The sequence below is a fragment of the Ambystoma mexicanum genome, chromosome 8 (genome assembly GCF_040938575.1).
Source record: "Ambystoma mexicanum isolate Mex_15411 chromosome 8, UKY_AmexF1_1, whole genome shotgun sequence".
NCBI lineage: Eukaryota > Metazoa > Chordata > Amphibia > Caudata > Ambystomatidae > Ambystoma > Ambystoma mexicanum.
In genome coordinates, this window is record NC_090929.1 from 294919805 (window position 1) to 294946809 (window position 27005).

At 46.5% G+C, this 27005-nt stretch overlaps 1 protein-coding gene across 2 annotated transcripts in view; it reads right to left on the reverse strand.

Annotated features, from left to right (window-relative positions):
* Positions 1 to 27005, reverse strand: part of LOC138471851 (collagen alpha-1(II) chain-like) — a 1536387-nt gene that overhangs the window by 577486 nt on the left and 931896 nt on the right. For both annotated transcript variants that reach the window (XM_069609694.1, XM_069609695.1), the window contains one exon: positions 2039 to 2077. In XM_069609694.1, the coding sequence (XP_069465795.1) occupies positions 2039 to 2077 (39 nt within the window). The remainder of the gene's footprint in view (positions 1 to 2038; positions 2078 to 27005) is intronic.

Consider the following 27005-nt stretch of genomic DNA (forward strand, 5'->3'; position numbering starts at 1 on the left):
GTTGCGTGGACTGAGGGAGCTAACCTGTTTTGCGCGGACTGAGCGAGTGAACCTGTGTTGCGCAGACCGAGGGAGCTATGTGTCGTCTTGCTTCCAAGGCGAGCACGTTGCCCCTAAGCTATCCTTCCGATACTCTAAAGATCTGAAGTACATTTAATGATACAGAACCAGAACTATTGAGCAAGTCTGTCATCATCAGAATAACTCAACACTGTCGTGGTATACAAGAGCTCATATATTTAAAGGGATGGAATTACTCAGAATGTAGCAGCACTATTCAATAACCCAAAGTTCTGAAGCATAGTTAATATGAAAATACTACACTTCACACCGTTGGGACAGTACTGCCACTTCTCACAGAGGCTTCTACACCTTTTATGGGGCAGCACCGATCCAGCCTACTGCTCACATGCTCAGAATTGTCATTTCTCAGCAGGACTGCAACACTATACCATTGTGTTCTGTATGTTGAGTGCTTCTTCACCACCAATGTGGATTCATGGCTCTCTCCCAGTGTCTAAATAGTAGATCTGTCTACATTCAACTGGCAACAGGCATGTCCGGAGCTGCCTGCTGTCCATAAGCTGCCACTCAGGATGTTGGGAGGGCTGATGGGGCAAGGGATAGAAGGCTCGAGCCCGTCTGAAAGCAGAATCAGCAGGGTCTTAAAACCGGCTCACTCCTTCTGGAGGGGCCATAGGACAAAATTAGCCTGATCCCACATACAGGGGGTTGTTACCCCTTTATCTCTCCTGAATGAAAGAATGAGCTCTCTCAGACACAAGTTATCACACCTGCACACACATTGAACGAATATGGTATGGATCTATAAATCGAGAAAACTGGAGTCACAATTCAGAGTGTTTTAATAGAAATAGAATTGTCTTCCCAGATGGGAGACTGACTCCATTAATATACATGGGGTCACTGAGATGACCAAGAGTGAAACTGTACATTCTGTTGTGAGATTACCAGCAACGGTTGATACCATGCTCCAAGGAGTGAGGAGCCCACTCAATATATCACACTGATTATAGGTGTGAGACCCATCCTGAATTTTTGCCCAAAGAGCCTTGGCCAGAGTTTCACACTGAAGAAGTGAGCATGTGATCTGGGGTCTGCAGCCCACAACACGCAGGAGATTCCCATGCTTCCACTTGCGAGATTTGCACCAAATTAGTGAGATTGTGCTCCAAGGTAGGAGGCACACGCATAGTCTTTGCTCTGACGTTTGACACACTCACAGGATGGGACGGCATTTCGTTCTCCCATCCTAGTTATGTTGCTCTGCCTTTTGAGGGCTACTACAACCTGGATGATTATAGAGGGGTGGAGTAGGGGCAGTGATGGACTACTGGAATGCAACTCGAAGGCTTAAATCTCCTTCTTACTTGACTTTAGTATATGCAGTACATGCTAGGCAATGTTTCCACTGTTCTGTGCTGCGCACGCCTCCACCCCCAGGCGCGCCGTTGCGCCAAGTTGGCGACTATATGCAAATTTGCGGTCCTATAACTGCCAATGATGTCACTTCCTGTATTAAGCCCCCACCCCCCCCCCCCAGGAAATTCATAAGTCGGCTCCCCTGCCGCTGGGTTGTAAGACTACTGGTGTCTGGCTTGACAGGCTCCTTGAATTACCGTCTAAATGCACATTTTGGGCTTAAAATTCAAACTAGGTCTGCAATGAACTGAGCTATGAGGGCAGAAGCGGTGCCCATGTGTTTGGTCGTTAGATGTGCCAGCGTGCATGTCCCTGAGCAGTGCCTCTGCCTCCCATGGTAGCTAACAGCACTGGTACCGCTCCGATGAATGGGAAAGTTGCTTTATTAGGGTCGAGTCAGAACTAGACCCTTTCATTACCTTATCCCATTGGCGGGAAGACGGTATTGGGGCCCCTGGGGAGATGATTCTTTCCTTGCTTGACAACCCTGTCACTACATTGGACGCTGGTTCACTGCAGCTCACTTCTCACTCATGTCCCCAAATCTGAAGTTTATTTTCCTTTGCATGAGTGAGTATTCAAGTAAGATACTCACCGGCCAGCCAGCCTGGAGCAGCTGATAGAAGGACGTGTGCTAGAAAAGAGAAAAACAGTCAGTCAGTAAAGCCAGAACAACAGTATGCTCTGAAGTCACTAAGGGCATGATGCTAGAAATCAGTGAGATCAGTGATATCAGCTGGACATCAATTAGGAAAATCAGCACCAGAGACCATGAGATCAGCATTCAGACAAGTCAGCAATCAATAATGACATCATATCCGCAGTGAGGTGAGTGTGAGGAATTCAAACATCTGCACCATGGGTGTGCACTCGCCTAGGCTTTTTTAGAAATTGTCAATGAAATTGAATGACGGTAGATCAACCTGCGGAAAATGTGTGGGGCTAATCCGCACACATTTTTCTATGCTCACCGCACAACATACACGTAGACTCGTGTTCTCTGGGTGGACGCAGCCTACAGGCGCCACCCCCCCCCTGTCATATTTCGTTGGAATATGACAGCTAAGAGTACATCAAGGCATATCAGAAGGTGGAAGGCAAAACATTCCTCCTGCGATGGCCGGCCTAATTAACTATCAAAGGCTCCATGGATTCACCCAGGCCTTTTGTGTAAGCACTGCAGATGGTGTCAGCATTTAACATAATTAATGTACTATTAGAGTAAACTTCAAACAGGCCCACATTGGGCCTGGCTGCAAAGCTGCATAGGTTAACAAAAGACAGGAAAACTCCAATAATCTTTGATATGCACTGTGTCAACCAGAAGCCAGCTCCCGCCTCCCAGTATTAAGGGCAGTGACGTGTCATGTCTGGGACTATGTATTTAAAATAGTCATCCCTGCAGGGTGACCCCATTCAAAGGTACGAAAATGGCGTTTGGCTGCGTTTGGCTGCGACCAAAAGTATGGTCTCACCACAGCTTTCAGGGAGACCTGCCGCTTTATGCAGGAACCACAGAGAGCTCAATTAACCAGAGAGACCTTTTAATCCACAACTGACAGGAAGATGAGTGCAAAGCACTCTGGTTATGACCTCATGCATACAGGAGATTGTTGATTGGGACCCAGGATGCGTTATTTAAGGTAGGCGTAGCCTATACCCATCACTGCAGCCCATTTGGCTTTAATAGAGGGCTGAGCCCTTCTTTTGGCAGATCATCTGAAGACTTTGCAAGAAGTAACAAGAAGGACTCATTTGGACCCTGGTGGAAGGTAGAGTCTGCCTTACAGCTTCCGCCAGTGAAGGAAGGCCAGGATTTTCAAAGAGGGAAGTAAGATCCCTCTCCTAAACATCTCACAGGGAACAGAGGGAGATCCTGAATCCAGAGGACCCTCCAGCAGCTCCAGAACCAGTACCCAGCCAGCACACAGCATGCCCTGCTACGCTCTGCAAGCAAGCTTCCTAGGTGGGAAGTGCCAGAGTCTCTCTGAACCAAACCAAGGACAAGGCCGTTGCCTGCCACACTCTCCTCTGCTTTGGGCAGTCCGCCTTAAAGAATGACACAAGCCCAGCGAAGAAGCTAGGAGGGGTGCAGCAACAAGCATCAACCAGCGTCTGCCTTTCGGACATTTTCGAGGCAGTCGAGCCCCTCGAGCTGCAACCAACTGCACCGCTCACTATTATGCCGCCGTCGCTAAAGCTGCCCCAGATGCCTTGACCAGTGCTTCCGACCTGCCAACCAGCACTGAGAAAACAAATTTCGGACCCCAAGCCGTCGTGTAGGCATGCATGCAGCAGTCCGTCCAATCTAGCCCACCGAACTGCCTTCTGCCTGATACACACAGCTGTCTCCCGTCTTGAACTCTTTCCCAGGAGCTGCAAAGTGCTATGAAACCGACTCGACCCTGCCAAGCACTAAAAACCTCTACAAGCACAAGATACATCGTGGTTCTGTCCCCCTGGTCCTTCTCCGAAGGCCACTAGTGACCTTTTACGACCCGTTGCTCCCTTTGTGCCAACACCAAGTATCCTTGAACTATTGCGATGAATTACTTTACCCACTAGGCTCCTGTCAGTATATTGAGTGCATCCCCTTTTCTTCTTAAAATTGTCTGTCTTCTGCATTCCTTTACAGGGTGGGTTGTATTCTGTACTGTGTGTCTGTTGTGATAATAATAAAGTAGATATTTTTATACAACCTTGACTGGACAGTCCCTTTTATCATTGGGTAATTGTATTTTCACTGTGTTGCAACTAACCAACGATCCACGACCTTGCGGAGATGAACTTGCAGTTCTCTCCAAGTTACCAAAATTGAACAGGGAGGTTTATAATTTGCTTGTGTTTCCAAACTGTTCGGATCCCTTCTGGTGCACTAGAGCTGTGGGGCTGATTGATGGCTTAGAAACCGATATTCATCCCTGGACCACTGGTGCCCCGGAAGTTAATTACAGTGAGCATGTCCAAAATAAGCAATTATTGATGGCCATGCATCGTAAATCAATAAGGACAAAAAGTCAGCAATCAGTCAGGGCAGCATATCTGCAATACATGTTCTGGTTTGTTTAGCATTCAATGAAGGTAGCATGTGACATATGATTGAGGGCACCACATTAGGGATCAGTGGGGGTAACACATCGGCAGTGAGCCAGCAATCAGTAACAGCAGTACATCATCAACAGCATGTCACAATCAGCAGTAGTCATGCATCAGCAATCGGTGGCGGCTCCATTCAGCCATCAATGATGGGAGTACATCATTAGTGGGGTCAGCATCTTAGAATTCAGTGAGGGCAGCATGCAGCAACCAGTGAGGTCAGTACATCTGGAAACAATGACAGTTGGGCAGTGTAGGGAAAAAAGTGCGGCTACGGAATTACCACCACTTTTTCCTGTACTGCCAAATTCAAATTTCAAAGAGGAAAAGTGACACATTCGCCTCCAGCTTGTTGCTGGCAGTAAATCCTCCACTTTACCTCCAAAGATCTCCAGGGAGTCCTATGGACTCCAAAAATGGGGAACTACCACCACTTGTATTCCTGTGGTAACTCCACGGGACCAAATGCTGGTAACAGTGTTTGAGTTTGTCAGTAATTTGACTTATTTACTGACGAACTACCGACACACTTGTAATGAGGCACAGTGAATTTAGAATGCTTAGCATGGAGGAGAGGACATCATGCCATCAGTTAGAAATGTCAGCATTTGGCCAGCAAGTCAAAGCAATTACAGAAGTAGAATACCAGCAATACGCCGAGGCTGAACACCAGCAATGTACAAGGAGAGAACTTCAACAGTCAGTGAGATCAGCATGTAACCAATGAGGGCAGCAGGAGAGAAATCAGTGAGGGCAGCATGACACCAAGCTCAGAGTATACCACACGCTTTGTTACAATTACTCAGATCAGCATGTCAGGGAGGTGTCAAAGATGCCCAGTAGAGAACAAATGTCTTTCCAGGGCAAGCCACTCTGTTGTCTGGGGGTTGCCCAGGGCCATATGCAATGCACCCATGGCTCAGTAGTTACAGGTGACCGTGTTAACCAAGTGGATAATTAAAATGTCATCAGATTGAGTGTTGGCAATTTGAACTGTATCTGCCCATATGCCACTATATCTACCCAGGCATGGCTCATTTTTATATTTAACAAAGGAACTGCCACCAGGCAATAAGGGATTGTAGTTAGAGGTATTTGGAAACATGGTTGTCAGAACTTTTAAAGGCAGCCCATGGCTGTTGGAATTCATTTTTAATCCTGCAGACGGTTTCAGGAATGCACATGTTATTTGGTAGCTGCCATGTTGCCAATTCAAATTCCATCTGCTGGTGTGGCAGTTGACAGGGCCCAGAAGAGTATACATGTGTGTTCTACACGTTTCAACAAGGAGCTCTGAAAGTGGGGACTATTTAGCTGACCCCACTTTCTGAGAGAGAAAAACACCATCATTTCGCATAGCCGAAATCAAATAAAATCAGGATTGCACACACTCGCAGATGGCATTCTGTCATAGGGATGGACTGAGACTACTGTCCAACATAGTAGACCAGTTTCTGTTGTCTTATTGAGTTACTACCCAGTCACCTCAAGGACCTGAAAACTCTTAGTTTACTGTTTAATAAGCAGCTTTAAACTTTATAATTTGTCTCCAACTCGTCTACTGATCCGTCAGCCTGTGACTGTCCTCAGCAGGTGGAATGGACAGCTGACCACAATGAAAGAATTAGAAGTTACTCACCATAGTGACTTACATTCTCCTAGTCCATAGTCCCCTTTCCTCCATACTGCATGGGCGTCCTTCGCTAGTGATGGAAACTGAACAATTTTCACCAGAATGTAAATGTATGTGCGCAGGGGCGTGGGCCCGGAAGCATGCGCTCCCTTGACTGCGCCCTCCGGCGCCACACCTCAGTCCGCTTTGACACATCAGCCAGATTAACCTGCTAAACTACGTATCTTATTAATGGGGGAAGGATGGAGGGACCTATGGAGGAAAGGGGACTGTGGACTACGAGTATGTTAGTCACTACAGTGAGTAACATAATTACTCCTATGTCCCGTCCCCTTTCCTCCACACTGCATGGGCTATTAACATTGAATGATGCCCATGGGAGGTGCAATGCTTTCGATCCTAAGAAAACAGGTTCCTCAGGACCGATTGCCCGAATCCTGCGTCAGATCTTGCGCTGCCATCCAAACAGTAATGCTTGCATAAGGCTGATGGAGTGGCCCATGTAGCTGCTATGCTAATGGTTTGCCATGGCACATGCCTCTGGAAGGTGACCACCGTCACTTTGGTCATAACTCAGTGAGCATGCAGGTTTTGTGGAACTTCCTTCTTCTGAGACTTATAGACCTCCCGAATGGCCGAGACCATCCAACTGGCTATGGAGGCCTTATAGGCTTGGCCCCCTGGCTTAGAGCCACTGAAGGTGATGAATAAAGCCGTCTTGTGAAACCCTTTGGTCCTTTCTAGATAGAATTTCAGGGCTTTTATGACGTCAGGACAGTGCAACACTTGTTTGCTTGTGGCGAGTCCCTACATCAGGCTCAGGATGAGGCGGGCACAGCTGCACCTCATGGCCTCATGGAACCAAATGACGGACTCCCTGAACGCAGCAGTCTCCATCCCGGCGGACCTCGTACCAGACCTGTTATGGTGGAGACAGAATACTAACCTAAGTGGGGGCAGATCTTTCAGGCAACCACCTCCAGAGTCTACAATCACTACGGATTCCTCTATGGAGGGATGGGGAGCTACCCTACATGTGCACAGTGTGCATGGCACATGGGCGAGTGAGGAACAGAAAAGTCACATCAACTTCCTCGAATTGAAGGCCATCCAGCTGGCCCTCTGGGCTTTTCTGCCTTTAATAACAAACCAACATCTCTACATGCATGCTCTACATCAACAAGCAGGGGGGAACCAGATCAGCCACCCCACTGTGCAGGCCACGGCACACCACATATGGCTGTCAGCGATTCATCTGCCGGGGAGTCCAACCTGGAGGCGCAGAGGTTCAGGAAGGACAGATCCAAAACCACTTGAAGGCCAGTCTTTTTTTTTCTGTATTGCAAAAATCTGTGAGTAGAACCATGAGCCTCGTTGAGAGGGGGAACTTCTGCCACTACCATACTTTGTACCAGTGAGCAGATCTCTGTGAGGAGTGTTGGTGTCCCGATTTGAGGGAGGATAGAAGACTAAGGAGGTTCTGTAGGGTCCGGGAGATGAAACCCATGCAAAAACCATAAAGGATCCATGGATCCAAAAAGAGAGTCTGCCAGGACTGAGTGTGGAGAGAAAGCCTGCCACCAACTGGCCAACTGTGCACCTTGATGGAGCCCTCATTGTTTCTTTGGGTCTGAGGCTGGTGCTTGGCAGGGGGACTGAAAGAAGCCATTGTGTGAAGTGCACTGATGTTTGCGCTTGTGATGGCTGGGGGACCGTTCTGGTAGCCTTGCCTTCCGATCCTGGAAGCCCCTGAAGCCGCCAAAGGTCCTTCCCCTGTCCAGGTTGGTTTGGCTCTGTCCGAATTCCCTGAGTGCCGGCTTTGCCAGAATGGCCAGTCATTTGGCTGTTTGGGAATTCGTTTTCTTTTTGTCTAGTTCCTCATCTGTGGATAAGTGGAAGAACTTTGTGACTCTAAGCCATGCCGTCCTTCTCATATCTGTAGGTACGCAGATTGCTCTGCCAGCTGTGTCGATATGTCCAGCAATGGATTCCAGGATATCTTGCACCACTATTTTGGCCTCTGCCAGCCCCACCTTGAATGAAGCCTGTTTGTGCACAAGGATGTCTGGTAGGAAATTCAAGATCTTCCTCCGTAGCTTCTAGTTTCCAACAGTTTACATAGCGCCTGCATTCGCCTGTTGCAGGTGGAGAGCAGCATTTGAAACAGTCTTTTTCTCGTATGATTCTAGCACCTTTTCCGCCTTGCCCAACAAGGGCCTCAACCACAGCTAGGATTAATTAGGTCTGCTCCCGTTGACGTGGAAAAGAGGACTGAATGGTGGTGCCAGAGGGTAGAGTCAAGGAAGCGCATGCTCCTGGGGCCATGCCCCCACGCGCATACATTTAAAGGGGTATAGACATTTTTCTGGTGAAAATGCTTCAGTTTACGTGCCTAGCGAGGGACGCCCCATGCAGTATGGAGGAAAGGGGACGGGACATAGGAGAAAATACTGACAAAGTCAATAAATCTGGCTTAATGTACGTAAGCAGTTTGCAGTCTCCTATTTCCAGCCACATTAATTTGCCAAGGGACAGTCTTGCATATGTGGATATTGCCAGTACATGCGAGATGCATCCTCAAATGATCAGATACTGCCCTCCTATACCAGGTATAGACATCTATGCCCATCAACAGCGGGCACATGCCTGGATCAGCGGCTAAATTAAGAGACATTTCTCACTGTACATTGAAGCCACATACCATGCTGCTAAATGTTTTTTTTTTTAATGTAGGAGAACCAGAGAACAAGGCCACACAGATGTAGAGCGATATAAAATCTCATTGCACAAATAGGTCTGCCATGTATAACCATATCATCCTCATTCGTTAGATCCAACTTCACAAAGCTGAGAATTCCGTGAGTAAGCAAGGCGAAACATGTATGTTTGAATAATGAATAGAGATGTGGGGGCCTGGGCCGGCACTGCAAGTCTGCGAACTCTGAGGGGATATAGTGAGAATTTGAAGCATTGCACAGCTCTTGGGTGCCATGCCAGAAAGTTTACAAAGGGGAAGGATCACTTTGGCAAGCCAGGGGGCAGCGGACTAAAGCTGACAGGCTCATTCTGCTCCCAACCCCGGCCACATAGATACCTCCGTGCAAGCCGTTATCCCACCCATCACAGAAAGGGCGCACTGAACCACCATCATTGCATGGCATGTCATATTGGGACTGCTTTTTAAGAATCCAGAGCCCATTGTGAAACGTTTGTTTTTTAGATGCACTAAACTTGAAAGGTAAACCAGTCTTCAGAAAGACTTTGCAAACCCGAGAGGATTTACCCAAGTCAGACATTTGTAGCCACCCACTTCTGTTTCTCCAATGCATTCTGGGGCTTGTGGTGATCACATTTTAAATGAAGGACTTCAAGTCTTATAGAGCACAGAGAAATATTTAGATCTGATGTATTCACGGTGTTACCTGTTGACCCAAACCTTATGTCTACTGCTTCCCACTAGAAACAATTGTGTTATCCTATGAAAATCACTTTATCTCCTATACTTCTGTTCCCAAGCATGCCAGAATTCTGAAGCACCTAGAACCAAACAAAGCACTAGAAATATGCACCATAGTAGAACTGAACACTTACACATGCTCTACTTATTTGCAGTCTCTGGTAGTCAATATGTGGACATTTGCTTTTCGGAAGCCCAAGGACAGAAAGTCTTATCATTTTGATGAAAAACCTTTTTAGTTTTTCACACTTGATACAGACCAAACCTTTACTTTCTAAAAGCAAAGCTACAAAAGCCAGAAACCAAAGGATAAAAACAGGACTGGATGGGCTACACATGTGTATAGATGTGGCTGGGGCTCTCTAGCAGGCACCCCAATTATCAGCAGAGAATACTTGGGCCCATTAAAAACTCCCTGCCACAAGAACGGAAGACTCAGCCATGGGGTAAAGTTATTTTATTAGCAGGCAAAAATGACAGATTACACCAGTCAAGCAAGTATCCTCCGGAGCTCTCATCTTCTAAGCGTGTGTCACCCGGTTTTATCCCAGTGTGATGTAACAAGTTTAGGTTCCATTCCAGAAACCTATCAGATGTTCACATTGGTCAGTTTGGGTGAGAGTATAAGGGTTATTTCTACTATTGGATAGCCATATCTAGTGGCTCCTCCTAGGACCACCTCTACTAGTGTAACTCTGGAATGTTGCAGGGTCGCAGAGAGATCATTGGACTTGCAACAATTTATACATCCACGGAAAAGGTGACTCTGGATTGGGAAAAATATTTCCTCCCATCTCTAGGACCATGGACAGTTACCAGACTGAGTGTGCCTTTTCACAGCAACGGGAATGAACATGGAGGTGCAAAGTGTTCTCTATTATTGCCATCTCTGATCATCTAAGCCTGGGAGAGTGCATTCAGTTAGCAGTTTGTGGGCAACACTTGTAACCTTTCTCCTCTGGCTCGATGGGAACAGCCCCCTCTGCCTGTCCCGTTCGTCTGGGTCACATGTGTTGAGACCACGAAATGAAGTGGCCCTGCTTGTAATTATGAGGATTTAGCCTGATTTTCAACTTCCAGGGCACTGGTGGTCCATCGGGGATTTTCAGTTTTATAAACCATCAATCAGCCCCACACCTCTAGTACACCAGAATGGATCCGAACAGATTGGAACACAAGTAATTTATAAACCTCCTTGTCCAATTTTGGTAACATGGACGAAACAGCAGGCTTATATCTGCAAGGTCGTGGATCTTTGGTTAGTTGCAACACAGTGAAAATACAATTATTACCCAATGATAAAAGGGACTGTCCAGTCAAGGTTGTATACAAATATCTAGTTTATTATTATTACAACAGACTGTTCTAGCATACTACAAAATACAACCCACTCTGTAAAGGAACACAGAGGACAGACCATTTCACGAAGGAAAGGGCGGCACTCTGGATACTGACAGGAGGGTAGTCGGCAAAGCAAACGGTCTTAACTGTTCCAGGTTATTTGGTTTCAGCACCAAAGGAGCAAGGGGTTGTAAAGTGTCCCTAGGGGCCTTCCGAGAAGGACCAGGGGGACAGAACCACAAAGTACCTGGTGTTTGAGATGATCTTGATGCTCGACAGCATCGAGTCAGTTCCAGAAACAGCTGCGGGTATCAAGCGGCAGGCAGTTCGGCAAGCGAGGCTGGATGGACGTCTGCCGGCTGTCCTACATGGTGGCTCTGGTCAAGAATCGTCTCTGTGCTGGTTGGCGGATTTGGAATGCTGGTCAAGGTGACTCTGATGGCTTGAGTGACTGCAGCATGACAATGCCTCGAAAATATCTTTAAAAGATGAACGCTGGTTGATGCTTGTGTGGCACTCCTAGCTACTTCACAGGGCTAGTGGCGTCCTTTCAAGGTGGACAGCCCAAAGCTGGGGAGAGTGCTTGCAGGCAACGGCCTTGTCTTTTCTTCAGAGGCTCTCTGGCACTTCCCACCTAGGATGCTTGCTGGCAGAACCTAGCAGGGCAGGCTGTGTGCTGGCTGGGTACCGGTACCGGTTCTGGAGCTGCCGGATGGGTCCTCTGAGTCCGGTATCTCCCTCTGTTCCCTAGGAGATGTTTAGGGGAGGGATAATGCTTCCCTCTTGGTACTCCTGGCCTTCCTTCACTGGCCAGGGTCCAAATAAGTCCTTCTTCTTACTTCTTTCGAAGTCATCGGATGATCCGCTAAAGCCAAATGGGCCCCAGTAATTGGTGCAGGGTAAGCCTACCTTAAGGATCCAATCCGGGGTCCCCACCAACAATCTTCTGTTATGCGTGACGGCAGGACCAGAGTGCTTTGCAACAGGAAAGGTAAGAGGTGACAACATGTACTCCTAAATCCCAACCATCTTCCTGTCTGTTGTAGATCAAAGTGTCTCTCTGGTTAATTGAGCCCTCTGTGGCTCTTGTTTAAAGCACAAGTCTACCTTGAAGTTTGTGGTGAGAACAGACTTCCTGTCTCCCTTAAATCACATACTTCTCCCTCTGAGAGGGGTCTGCTCTGCAGGGGTTGCCTTTGGTAAATAGTGAACCCAGACATGCCATTCACTGTTCTTCATACAGAGAGGTGGGAGCTAGCTTCAAGGTGACACATTGCATATCTTAGAGGTGTTAGTTTTCCTGCCCATTGTTAAATTCTGTGACCAGGCCTATTCGCAGGCCTGCTTCAATTAACTCTCATCAGTATGCGCCGCCACCACACAGAACTTGGACAATAGAACAGGGCGGATCCATGGAGCCTATGATTTTTTATTAGGCTGACCAATGGAGGAAGAAGGTGTTGCCCTTCTCTGGATGTTGTTGTGTATCACTCGCTGTCACCTGTCAAGTAAATGTGACAGGGAGGACTTCACCTGTAGGCTGTGTCCCCCTGAGTACACTGTACTATGTGTTTGTTGTGCGGCGGGCATTAGAAAATGTGTGCAGATTAGACCCTCACATTCATTTTTATTTTCAAATAAATCAAAAAATCCCAGGGGAGCACACACTCCCGGTGTGGATGGTTGAACTCTTCACAGTCGTGTGGCGGGCATGAGGGTCAGATTTGGCCCTTCGTCTATAATCGCTTTACACGGTCTAGTTGAGAGCTCTAACTTGTAGTTGTGCTCCATTATCGCACCGGGAATTTGAGAGCAGAATTCCAGAATGCAGGAACATCAAAATGCTGCCCAGGTCTTGCATATAGTTCAAGGTGCAACCTCCATGCATCCAAATATAAGAACAGCTTTTCAAAACATTTAGGAGGGTGAAGCCATCAAAAACAGACACCAGAATAGGGCAATGCCCAAAGCAGCTTCACAAAAACAAGAATGAAACACACTCAGTCCTAGAGATTCTCGGGTTGAGAATGAAAGGGCACAGTGAGCTGCTGGAAGAGGGCTGACATCCTCATGTTGCAGATGATTAACTCTGGAGGAGTCCTCAATGAGCTGAGAGACCCAAGCTTGAGTTTTCTTTCCATGGGTCAAATATTTGAACTAGGTATTGCTTCAACCTAGTTCTGGAAACCTTTGAAAAAGCAGGACCATTCTCCATAACTCTCACTATCTTGGGAGATACTCTGGGGAGAAAGCAACCCTGAGGGGTGAAGAAGAATACCAACTTTGGGGGGACGAGACCAACCAGATGATATACGACTGGAGAGTTACAGACTGGGAGAAGATGTGTCACGTCGTTGAGAGTCTGCGCAGTCCTGAGTTGAGTCGTCTAGGCGCTCCGTGCCACTCAGCCAGACCCCACAGTGAAGGACATCATGTACATACTGTATAGAGTGTTTGGAGCCACCGAGTCTGGTGCAGAGATGATGGTGAAGCACTACGCCACCCATCTTCAACAGGGTGAGCGTCGCTCAGAAAATCTGGCCAGGACCGAGCCGATTCTTCAGCTGAATTTACAACGGAATGGGATTGAGCCGAACAGCCTGAATCGGTCAGGTTGCCACAGGTTGTGGGTGGAGCCAAATCGCTGTTGCTCATGCAGCTATTATTCCAAGAACGGACCCACAAACCACCACCCTTTGATGAACTGATCCGAGAGGTGCGTACTCATGGAAGACGCAATGTACACTTTATCACGTCGACTGGTGTCTCCATACACTGCCCTGAAGTATGTCTTGAAACATCACGTGGAGGAGTTGCGCCAAACCATCCAAGCGATGCAGCTGAAGAGGGTGCCGGCCAAGCCACAGCCTATAATGACATCCAGGCCATGAGCGTGGAAGAGGCTCTACACCACCATCCAGAGAGAGACCACTCAAGAGCCACAGCAGCCCCAATTGAACCAACTGCGTACGGGTGTGGACAGGAGGGCCACACTTTCTGTATGTGCATGAACCCACCAGAATATATCCAAGTCGCTGCAAGGTTCCAGGCCTTGAACACTCCACACACACAATGGTGGGAAACGCCAGCGAGGACCATGAAGTGGAGCACATGAATCCTTAATACTACTACCTTCCAACCGAGTAGAGACTAACAATCTGCACCACCAGCCAGGCACTGGTGGGCAAATCATCTGGGATCCAGCATACACCCAGAACGGCTAGTCCACTGGAAAGGAAGATCACCTGTAGTCAAACTACCAGCAAGTGCAGCACCTGAACATCATGGACAATTTTATTACTGCTTTCATTAATTCCTCATTCAATGCAGGCATTGTCCCAGACAACCTGAAGGATGCTTGGGTTATCCCTTTGCTAAAAAAAAAAAAACATCCCTGGATGCTAGTATACCTACGAAATATAAGCCTATAACCACTGTGCCTATTCTGCTCAAAATCCTAGACCGTGAAGCTTATCTGCAGATCCAAAACTATTTAGAATCTAACAAACTTTTCGGTCTTAGACAATCGGGTTTCCGGCCTAAACACGGAATGGAAACTGCCCTCATTGACCTAAAAACACAAATTGAGGACCTCAAAGATAAGGACAAACTATCTCTATTACTACTACTTGACTTATTGGCAGCGTTTGACTTGGTCAATCACCAAATCCTTTGTCGTCACCTCAAATTGACTGCACATTTTTCAGACAAAGCCACCTCGTGGATCAGATCCTTTCTAGACAACAGATCCATGAGGGTCGTCTCACCCTCCGCATCAGCTGAACCTTCACCAGTCCCATGTGGGGTCCCCCAGGGATCATACGTGTCCCCTACACTTTATAATGTGCTTACAAAACCCCTATTGATATCTTAAGATTATCTGGGTTGATCTACACCAACTATGCCGATGACACCCAGATACTCATTCCCATCACAGGAGACCACGCAGCCAACACTATGGCCTTGAACGCCATCTACCAGGTCATACAGGCCTGGATGGCCCAACACAAACTCTGTCTTAACGATGAAAAGACAGAGCTTGTCATCCTTGGCTCTCATCTCAGATTCAACAGACTTGACTCCTCCTTTAAAGCCTTTGTCATCGATGGTAACACCATTAAAGTATCCAACGATACTAAAACTCTAGGTATCTACCTTGACTCCACGATATCGCTATCCAGACAAACTAATGCAGTAATCTCGGCTTCCGCTTACACTTGTAAGCTTATTACAGCTTGTCGCCCCTTCCTCACCACGGCTAACTGCACCACACTAGCCAGAACTCTGATTATGTGTAAAATTGACTACTGCAATGCCATCTATTTAGGATCTAGTCAACAAAACCTCAACAAGCTCCAAGTTACCCAAAACAATGCCATTAGAGCTGCATTAAACATTCCCAGGAACCAGCATAACTCAGACACAAGACGGAGCTTACACTGGCTCAGTATCTCAAAGAGTCTCACTTAAAACACTTGCACTGACACATAAATGTCTTGCCAATCAAGCACCTAGCTACCTGTCCTCTTGCTTTACCCAACACAGTTCCTACCACCCTCTAAGAGCTGCCCAGGCACATTTTTATAATCTATACCCAGATACAAGCTCCAGAAATCAGGGGAATCCAGTTTCCCAGTCCTTGTCACCAAACTTTGGAACTCACTGCCTAACCCCATCAGAGCTAAACCTTCATTCCACGCCTTTAAGAGTACGGCTAAAGCTTGGCTCCGCATGCAAGACCATCCTATCTCTACCAGCTCCTAATCAGCTCAGCATCGCATGTCATGCACCTTGTAATTTATTGTGCATTTCGCTCAGTTCTCTCTGTAAATATTTCTGAGATTATTGCTTTCCTCAATGTATATTATGTTCTATGTAAGTATTTTTAACTTTGTACTACTCTCAATCTATGTATACTATGTAGCTGCAACTTTAAGAAATGCACTCAGATGCCTCCGGGCCAGGTGCGCTATAGAAATAAATAAAATACAAATACAATACCGGATGGGCTCGTAGGAGCATCAGCCACCATGACAATTGCTATAATGGACGACAGGCACAAGCGCTTCTGTTTAGCGGTTCACAGGTGACCATTGTCCATGAGCCGTTTTACCGAAAACACATGGCGCATATCCCGTTTCAGCCCTTGGCTGGACTGAACCTTCTTAGTGTGGGAGACAACCCCTGCAAATATCTGGGTTACATCCGGGTCAGACTGCAGTTTCCTTGTGATGTAGATATAGTCAGCACTTCTATCGACACCCTGGCTCTGGTCTGCAGCACTCAGAGTGAAGAACCGGTGGTGATTGAAACTAATTCTTTGATGTTCGATGCACCAGCGGCATTATGTTGGGAGAAGGCTGGTCCACGATATCACAGGCATACTTGCAGTGAGAGATTCGGTCCAGAGCTCCACCTGATGGACCCAATGGAGATGTACGCGCCACCCGGTTCAGGCAGATCACAATCCCTGCATACACCGCAGTGATGGTTCCTGGCACAGTGCCTATCTGATGGGATTCTCCCCAGAAACCTGGCCTGGTACCCTCCTCATGTGGTCAGGGAAAGGCAGGTGCTTTCTCATCCTGACCTTGGTGGTGGTGTACTGTGGAAGGATCACATGGGGTGGGCGGGGCAAACAGACCAGGAAGACTGGAATGAACCCCTTTATACATTTCCCCGTAATCCTGCCCTTTTGATAGCTTTTTGCCAGACGAAAGAAGTAGAACAACCTGACATTGATAGAGTAAAGTACATGTCTAAGAATCCTATGGGGACTGAGACAAAGAAGGGGGCTGTAGATGTAGTAGTCAGCCAGTTAAGCCTAATAGCCTTTGCACAGGACAGGAAATTGAAACCAATGCCTCACACTGTTAAGATTTGATGTCCAGACCAAAGATGGGCACATTGATACTTTATTAAGTATCTGTCTGTGACAGCAGGCACTGCCTCCAGCCCTTCACCAACTGCTCTCATACAGAACGCCCTCAAAGCATAACACTCTGAAAGGAATGCATTACCTCATAATGGCATGGATAGGTAATGAAGCAGAGTACAAATATGTTGTATGAACACCTAACACATTCTGAATCTAACCTTGAATAAATCAATACAAGTAATAATTGAATAAGTCAATACAAGTAATATCCCAACACACACCTGAAGTTAATTGGTAAACCTGTGAGGCATAAAAGGCTGCAGCAGGAGAGGAGAGGAAGAAGGAGCTGGAACAGGAGTTGGAAGGCTAGCAGTAGAAGCAGTAGTAGCAGAGCACGAGGCTGGCAATTCATGAGGAAGTGTGATTACAGAAAGGACGCTGGAGTGTGGAGACAGCAGTCTTCATCTGCAAGTTCTGCGAGTGTCCTGTGGACTCAAACCCTGCATTGCCGTGGCTACACTGAGGAAGACGTGCTGAGAGTGGAGCTTTACCCATGTGCGCCTAGTAGCTGTGATCGCAGAGCCGTGCCCGTGCTGACGTCTGAAGCCCGTAGCAGAAGGCAAGTCGAGGGACTGAGGAGTGAAGGAGACTCCCAACTTGCGTGGCCAGATACCTGTGCTGCAGAAGGGTGTGAGTCCCAAGAGTGCCGCATAGTAGTAGCAGTTGACGTCGGCAAAGTGAAGCAGCCCACAACCACAGTGTTCCTGGAGCTGGTGAGTGAAGCTCGGTGTTCAGGTTCCCTTTACAAGCCTTGCTGGTAACTGTTACCAGCTCAGAAGTAACTTGAGTAAGCTCTAAAGCGAGTATAAACCGTTAGTCATTGTGGAAATACTTCTTAATAATGGAAATGTATCAAGCGCACTATTAGTGAGAGCAATAGTGCTTGCGTAAGAAGGAAAGCCTACTATTTCCATTGTCGAGAGATTAGCTTTTGCCAGTGTGGTCACTCACGTGTCTCTCATTAAAGAGAAATGCTTGCTATAAACTATTCCGAAAATATAACGCTGACTTTCACAAAGTGTTAAAAGAAATGCAGCATCAAAGGAAGGTCACGTGCGGCCTATCGTATTTCCTTAAAGGAGTCTGAAACCATCTCCATATGATTGAATAGGGATACAATCACTGGTATTTGTTTAAAGTTGGAATTCGACTTGAAAGAGTGGTTGCGTATACTTAAAAGAGTTTTTCCTTTGAAGACTGAATCTTATAATATTCGGAACACTTATTCTTTAAATTCAGAGGTTGTTGTATTAGCTAGAACAAGCAATACCCAAGCCCTATTAAGAACTATCCACCTGGTTTACAAGGTTGTTAAAGGTCCAATGTCCTCCGATGGTAATGTGACATTATTACCTGAAGCTGGAAGAGTGGCAATGCAGCTCGGTGCTTGTGGACGAATCATGCCGAAGAAGATATCCTGTAATGCTAAAGTCAGTCCTGGAGCAGAGGCAGGTTACACCTGTGGTGGTGAGGCAGACAGGAGAGGCAAAGAGGCTGCACCTTTCCTGGAGCATAGGGAAGAAGAGTGCGTTGCCTACCTGTAGAGGTCGAAGAGTCTTGTCTTTATGTGCCTAATAATTGTGACGTACAATATTGTAGAAGAAGAAGCAGAAGTACCTGAACTGTGGTGGTGTATAAACTGTCAGTGGATGTTACATTGAAGTATCCTGTAGAACAAAAGAGACTGTTCCCACAGTAACAATAGTAGAAGGGTGGTTGTCAAGAGGAAAGCAACAGCCCAAGAAAATGCATCCTGACAATTACACCAAATGTACTGCAGAGGTCTTAATCAATTGTAAAGTTGTCGAAGAAGAACTTGTTAACATAATCTTTGAACTGTGGCTATTAATTTTGAAAAGAGGATGTCCAGGATTACCAGGGTTACCATTGGTGCTGTTTTATTGGCTGAACTTGAAAGGGGATCTTTTCAACTGAAAGCTGAAGAATTGTTACCATCCGATTTTTGTTTGATGAACTTTTGTATTGACTTGGAACTCAAAAGAACTAGTTCAATACTTTTCTTTTCCTTTGAACATTTGGAAAACTGACTTTGAAAAACCCCGGGGAGGGGATTTCCTTTGAATGTTTTGTGGTTCAGTGTGAGGCCAGTTTGTTTATGTTAGGAGTTATTCCCTTAGCCTCTAGACCAGGTAGGGAATTCCCTGATGAGTAGGATTAGCTAGGATTTATTGACCAATTTGCTTCTTAATAAAAATGTCTATTCTTGAGAAAAACACAGGCAGTTGTCTGCCTCGCATTACTGACCCCTCACAGGAGCAATGACCAAGATGTCTGGTGATGGAAGCACGAGAACCTGGGAAGTTCCCAGGGGGATTACTGGTACAGCGGGTGGAATAGACCTGAAGACCATCATGGTACTGGGCATGAATGTGATGCACCATCATTACACAGTTCCACCTCACCGCATCTGCAGCCCCAGCGAGTGTTGCCGCCAGCTCATCTGAGACAGCGTTGGATTCGAAGACCTTGGACTTTGGAGACTCCCCGAACTCAGAGAGGGACGAGGACCACTTGAAGGAGAAGTTCAGTCGGCGTGCCGAGGCATTCTCCACACGCCCCTGGGACATAGGCAAGGCTCACAGAGGTGAACACTGGATCTGGGTGTCTGATGACACTCCCTTCAGGGAGCGGTCGCGACACCTGGCCCCAGGAGACGTGGAGGATGTATGCCACCATCTGGATGATCATCTGCAGGCAGGGATTATCCAGGAGTCGTCACCCGGAAAAAAAACAGATGTCTGGATGTGCATCGACTGCCATCGACTTAACACCCACACTATTTCGGACCAGTACATCATGACCCAGGCAGACGAGGCATTGGACTGCCTGACTGGGAGTAAGTGGTTTTCAGTCCTAGACTTGCGCAGTGGCTACTACCAGATCCAGATGCATCTGGTGGATCCTGAGAAGGCGGCTTTCATCTGTGCACTGGGATTTTGCAAGTTTGTCAGGGTGCCTCAGGGGATCTTTGGTGCGCCAGCGACTTTCCCGCACCACATGGAAAAGACCATCTGTGACATGAACGTCCTGGGGGTACTTGTGTACCTGGATAACATAACGGTGTTTGGCAGGACCCTGAAGAACACAACAGGAGGCTCATGAAGGAGTTGGATCACCTGCAGGAGCAAGCGCTAAAGGTCAGTGTGGACAAGTGCCAATTTTGCTGGTCAAGTGTCAAGTCCATCAGACACATCGTCTTCGCGGATGGAATGATTGTGGATCCGGCAAAGATGGATGCCCTTCTCACTTGGCCAAGACCTCTGACCCTCAAGGAGTTAGAGTTTCCTGGGATTCTGTAACTATTACAGGAGGTTCATTGTGGGATATGCTCATTTTGCTAGACCACTTGTGGACCTCACCAAAGGATATCCACCTATCCATAGGAGCCAGAGGAATACTGTCACCTCTGTGGATCATCTATACCAGCCATGGGAGCCCTTTGGTAAACAGTGTTTGGACCAATGCCAGCAGGCCTTCGAGGAGCTCAAGCAGACCCTTGGCACATCAACAGTCCTGGCCTAAGCGGAACCGATGTTGCCTTAGATCCTGCATGTGGACGGGAGTCTGGAGGAATTGAAAGCTATTCTATACCAGGAGACCAACAGAGATGAGACCTGTCGCTTTGGCCAGCCGAGGCCTGCATGCGGCAGAGAACCACCCAGTCCACAAGTAGGAATATTTGGCATTGAAGTGGGCCATTACAGAGAAGTTCCAGGATTACCTCTACAGCATGACCTACATGGTGAGGACGGACAACAACCCCCTTACGTATGGCTTGAAGTCAGCAAAGCTGGATGCTACTGGACACCGATGGCTAGCTGCACTGTCCGACTACAGTTTCAGTGTACAATAAAGACATAGGTGCACTAACATTGATGCCCTCGCTCGAAGGCCTCATGCTCAGCCAGATGTTACAGCTGGATCCACCTTGTGGAAAGAGTTGTCTTCAGCAGGCATCAGCGCTATCTGCCAGGATGCAAGTCAGCAGGAGCCAGACAGAGCCATGGGCATGGATTTCTTGGGATCCTCAGCTGAGGTGGTAACTGCCGTCTACTGCACATCACCAGTCTGGAGGTATCTGAGCTACCACATCTGACCCGAGATGAGATCCGTATGACACAGCTAGCGGATCCTGGCATTGCTCCGTACCTGAAAGCCAAGAACATGGGAGCAGATGTGTCCAGGGATGTCCTTCAAGACCCCGCGCAAGCTTTGATGCTGAAGAAGTGGGAAACGCTGTTTGGGAGCGTCGAATCCTGTACAAGGAAAGCAAAGTTGGAGACTGGCTACTAGATCACCTGGTTTTGCCACAGAGATTCTGCAGAGATGTATTGTATGCACTCTGAACTGGATGGTCTCCTGCCAGCCCCCCTGACTGGGGATCTCCAAACAGCCCTTTAAGATGAGTAGCAGTACCCTCGAGATAGATGGGGATGCAGATTCGTACTCATGCATCAAATAACTATGACAACTCAATAGTTTGCAACGGAAGTCCGTTTAATGACAAGTACAAAAAACAGGGAGTACAATGATCATCAGCAACCGCTCGATCTTCTCTCTCTCTTCCAACTCCAACTTAATTTCAGAAAAAACACAGTATTTATAGCAAAAACTGGTCATCACTGACGTGCAATCTTAAAAACCTAACATGCAACGTGATTGGTTATAGGAAGGTAACTTTAACATTGGTACTATATCTGCATATGGTAACGGGGAGTGGGGATTTGACAATCAACATCAGGTGGGGCAACTAAGCCCTTCCTTCAAAATGGCCACTATGAACGTCACTAAAAGTACGACGTACCATTGGCTCTTCTCTCTATAGGACCCTAGATTACACGGTCCACTATGATTGGGTTAGCATCAACCCCATTCATACTATTCCACTTACGTCTAGCAGCATGCAGAAAGACCCGCCAGGTGCAGGGAGTTCGTCTGCACCCCAGCTTCTCTCCAATTATGATACAATCAATCATCACCTCAGTGGTCATGTGTCAATTACTGCTTTGTAGTTTGGCCTCGAGTCTGCTTCTTGGTCTGAGATTTTTTAAGGAGTATGGATATGGCAGGGATCCATGCGCAGGTGTGAAAGTCTCATCCTTTCCTGCCTGCCTTGTCACGTGACTAGGAAACAGTGAAATTGGCCTCTTCTTCATGTATTTTCGGGTATTTGATTTAATTCTGCCAGTCTTCTGCCATCTGTGGCTTATCTTGACCTTTCTGAACAGGATACTCTGTTCTTTTATCCTTAATTGTATCCACTGTCCGACTTTTCCAACCAGATAGGACCATGGCTTCTTGGCATGGTTACCTTCAGCTGGGTTTCGCTCTGTTTCTGCATCTTGACATCAACTTCTTCACCTTAGGCTCAAGATGTCACTTATCCATGGTATTTCGTCTCTTTGTCAGTATTCCTAGGTCATTATATCTTCTATATGTGCGTCAGTCCATTTTCTTATGACATCACCATTCATCTTCCTTTATTATCTTCTTGGCTTCTTCGGGTATTCCATTCTGATAACCGTAATTCTGACTTGACTGTAGATATGGTTTTCTCAATGGGTATCTTACTGTCCATGTTTTCTTAGGTGTCAGTACTTAGGTGCTGTTACTCTAATAGGCACTGGGCAGAGCCCAACAGCTGCTCTTTGCTGGTTTATTTGTTCATCATACGTCACATACTTTGGCGTGAAAGTACTGGGTACTACGAAGGGAGTGGCTGTAGTGTGGACGCCACTTGGTACTTCCTCTTCAACTCCACAACCAGCATGGACATCTTGGCAGGGACAGAACCTTCGAGTTGGTCTGCTCAAGGTTTTTCTTGCCCAGACTAGCGGCAGATGTCGAGTATTATTGCCAGTTCTACACCAATTGTGTCACCAGGAAGACTGTGGTTCATCCTGCACCCTATCTTCATCATCTGCTGAGTTCCTGGCCCATGAATCTTGTCTGAATCAACTTCCTTAGGCTTTTGATGGACAGGCGAGGAGTACAGAACATCCTGGTGGTGACAGACCACTTCACTCAGTATACGCAGGCGTTTCCCAACAAAAATCTGAATTCCACCATGGTTGCCTGCGTGTTGCAGGAAAAATACTTTGTGCACTATGGCTGGCCGGCCAGGATTCGTTCCGACCAGGGACCAGGTTTTGAATTGATCATCAAGCAGATGCTGGAGCTGGTTGGCATCAAGAAGGCCTTTACAACTCCATATCATCCTCAGGCGGATGCCCAACTAGAGAGGTTTAATTGAACCCTCTTGGCAATGCTGGCCACCATGAAGCCAGAGGAGAAGAACAGGTGGAGTCAGCATGTGGCCACCCTGACCCATCCTAACAACTGTACAAATAATTATGCCACCGGGTTAACACCGAGTTTCTTGATGTTTGGAAGGGACGCCCGACTACCTGTAGATCTGTGTTTTGAAGTGTCTGCAGATGGAACAGGCAGCGAGAACTACGCCAGCTTTGTAAACAGCCCATGTGTCAACTGGAGCATTCCTATCAGTTCGTCCAGGCTACCAAAGAGAAGACAGCAGAAGGAAACAAACGCTGCTACAACGCCAAGGTCTGGTTTTATGCACTTCAACCTGGCACTCGTGTAATGATACACAGCCTGGGAAAGAGAGCACACAACAAGCTAGGTGACAAGCAGGAGTCTCAGCCATTCATCGCAGAGCCTCAACTGGGAGGGCTCCCTGTCTACCGACTGCAAGAGGAAGGATGGCCAAGTAATATCAAGACCTTGCACCCGAACTACCTGCTCCTGGCCCGGGATGCAGTGGAGCTGACACCAGAGGTGACAAGAGAAGAACCGGCCAACCGGCCAATAGGCCGGTAACAAGACAGCAGCAACTCCACGCTGAAATGCCAGAAGGATCCTTCGAAGGCTCAATCCCAAAAGTTTCTCAGGCTACCAAGGTCGAGAGACCATCAGAATGCAAGCCAGTGAAGATGCTGATGCAGGACCAATCAGTTTGGTGTCTAGACAGGCCAATGGTTACAGCAGACACTAGTGTGGGTCCCTACACCCACCGTTCCAGATCCAACTCCTAGGGAGCCTGGACTCCATCTTGAGAGTGTTCCTATTGAGTCCAATCCCAATCCTGTTCCAATTGCCTCTACTATGGTGGGCGTGGTAGCAGGACCCTTACCTGTTCCTCCACTGGAAGATAGGGACCCTGACTTGGCACAGGGCACAATGCTGGGCCAGAAGGAAAACCTAGATGAGGCCCTGGCTGGGCACATAATGTAATTCCATCTCTTTTATTGTGTGGGGAGATTTCATATCTATCATGTTTAAGACACTCCCGGCAGACAGGAACATGTAGGAGATCCAAGAAGAAGTACACTCGGAACCCAGGGGCAGCATAAAAGATATTATTGGACTCATGGGAAAATGAAAACAAATTTAGAGCCCCAGGGCTAGACGGTTTATGCAGTGCTGAACTGAAACAGGTGCCCAAGTATGGGGAGAAGTGTTCCGCTTTCAAATGATTGCAATCAGGGAATCGGGATACCTCTCTGTGACCCTGGAAAAGTGACACTTGTATTCCATTCATAAAGAGGGCAGGCACACAGATCCACTGAATTATAGGTTATTGGCAATGCTTGACACCCCAGGGAAGCTGTTTGCCAAGACACTACTATGGGCTGAGAAGAAACAACTTTTGTCACCCTTCCAAACAGGATTCAGATGTAGTCTTCATACCTTGGCAAATGTTCTTGCCCCAGTGTGTACAATAAAGAAAGCAACTTAAGGTAAACATCAGTCTCTGTATGCTGTACTCAGCGACTTATGACAGAGTCAATTGTAACAAATGGTGGACACAACTGTGGGGATGGGGAATTCCGTATGGATTATTTTATTTATTCTATTTCAATTTATTTCCAGTGCTGGCCCTACCTAGAGGGTCTTGGAGCACCTTACAATTTTCAAAATGTGGGAGGTGAAACAGAAGTTGCTAAATGTTTTCTGGATCGAATAGGAAGAATTGGATATACAAGTTGTAGCAGGGGAGGTGGCGGGCTGAATTAAAGGTGGAGAAACATGTATGTTTTAAGCCCCTTTCAGAAAGTGCTGATGGAGGCTGCAATGTGGATCTGAAGTGGTAGGGTTAGAGATGAAAATGCACTATACACTAACCCAAATGTAAGGTTCAGGATAAACATCAATTGTGACATCACAAAGGTACAACAGATCAACACAGGATTCAAGCAATGTCGGATCCCGACTCCACTGCTTTTAATGTGTACACTCCAAATCTGAGAAAAAGTAGATCTTTCTCCCCAAAACTGGGGAAAGGTGCCTATATATCGGTCTACACAGGGTTGTCACATTCCTAGGAGAATATTTGAGAAAGCTTGATCTGGAAATAAATATATCTAAGACAAAGTTCAAGTGTTTCACAAAGAAAAAGAAGACCCAAAAAAGTAAGTAGTATCTGGGAGGGGAACCTGAAAGAAGTAGTGAGAAGTTATAAATAGTTAGGTGTGGTAATACATCAGATGATACATTGGATGGATCTTGAGAGAGAAAAGGTACGTAAAATGAAACAGGCAACCTGGGGGTTTTAGCACATACCTATTGATTACTCTTTACAGGCAAAAATAATGACAGCAATAGTGCTGTATGGGTCAGAAATATGGGCTTTTGGAAATTCATATTGGCTTAAAAGAGCGGCATGGGTGTGTTGGAGGTCAGCTGTCAGTCTACCCTAGTCATTGACTAGAGTTCCTTTGACTCATATATGTCAAAGCACCAACAGTATCCAGGCAAATTTGAGGGCTCATGTTTATTAATCGAAAGTGTGATTTTCTAATCCAAATAAATTGCTATCACTATTAAAAGAGGTGGTTACTTTCAATCCCAAACCATTGATCCTAATGAAGAATTACATCTATCTTATTAAAGGGTATCATTAAACATAAAGTCTAAGAAAGGAATTACTCTTACAATGGCAATAACTTAACAAAGAAGAGGGGTGCAGAGAATTCCGAAAGCATGTGACAAAGTACAGAGAATGCCATGAATATCTTGAGAAGTATCCTTGGCATAACTTGCACAGAAAATATATGTATATGAGATTGAAATAATGACTACAACCAAGGCACTGGGGGCCTGGACCAAAATCATGAGACCAAAACGGACCTGCCTCTTATATAAGGCTCTGGACAAGAAAGATAACTTCCAGCACTTGTCAAGTGACTGTGAGGCCACTGGCACAGCAGGATCTGCCCTCATTAGAAATAGAGAGGAAGAAAAGGGTAAGAGTCTTGAGTTTTGGGATGGGACATTTTATGAAAACAATACAGAAGGCTCTGTTCATGATGCGGAAAACATTGGAAATATGTTTGGCTAATTGATTGCTTTGATTTGGAGGAAATGTTTGCAATAGGTAATTTTACTTTGTTGATCAGAGGCTTGCACAAAAAGAGAGCCAAATGCAATTTCTGTATGTGAATCTTTACTTAAGTATGACCCAGAAGATTAACGCAGATCAACATCTGCATATGATCTCTACTTGTACATGAGACGTTAGAGGAACAATGTTAATATAAAAAGAAATGTATCAACATCTACTGACAGGATGGTTACATCTACTGACAGGATGGTTAGATCTACTGACAGGATGGTTACATCTACTGACAGGATGGTTACTCTCAGACCTCAGAATGCATTTTTGGGCAGCACAGCTTTAACAGCTGCGAGGTATGACCAATCCCTAATTACATTCTGAATTAAATGACTTCATAACAAAGGGAATCAGATGGACAGTTAGATACCTATGTCTGCAAGTATGTGCCTTTAAGGTTTTCCAGAGGTACCCTGCATTAGACTATGGTTTACACCTTCAAGGCAACTTGCTGTCCCCTTCTTATCATTCCACAAATTAAGCAATCAGCAAAACCTGCTAACAAACTTCAATAGTCATATAACATTTAACAAAAGCGGGGTTCAAATATTTACAGGAATGTTATGAAGGTGGCAAAACCGGGAGCTACTTTATGATAATTAAATGAAGAAGTACATTGAAATTTGCATTGATTCAAATATGTGCAACTAGCAGCTTTTCT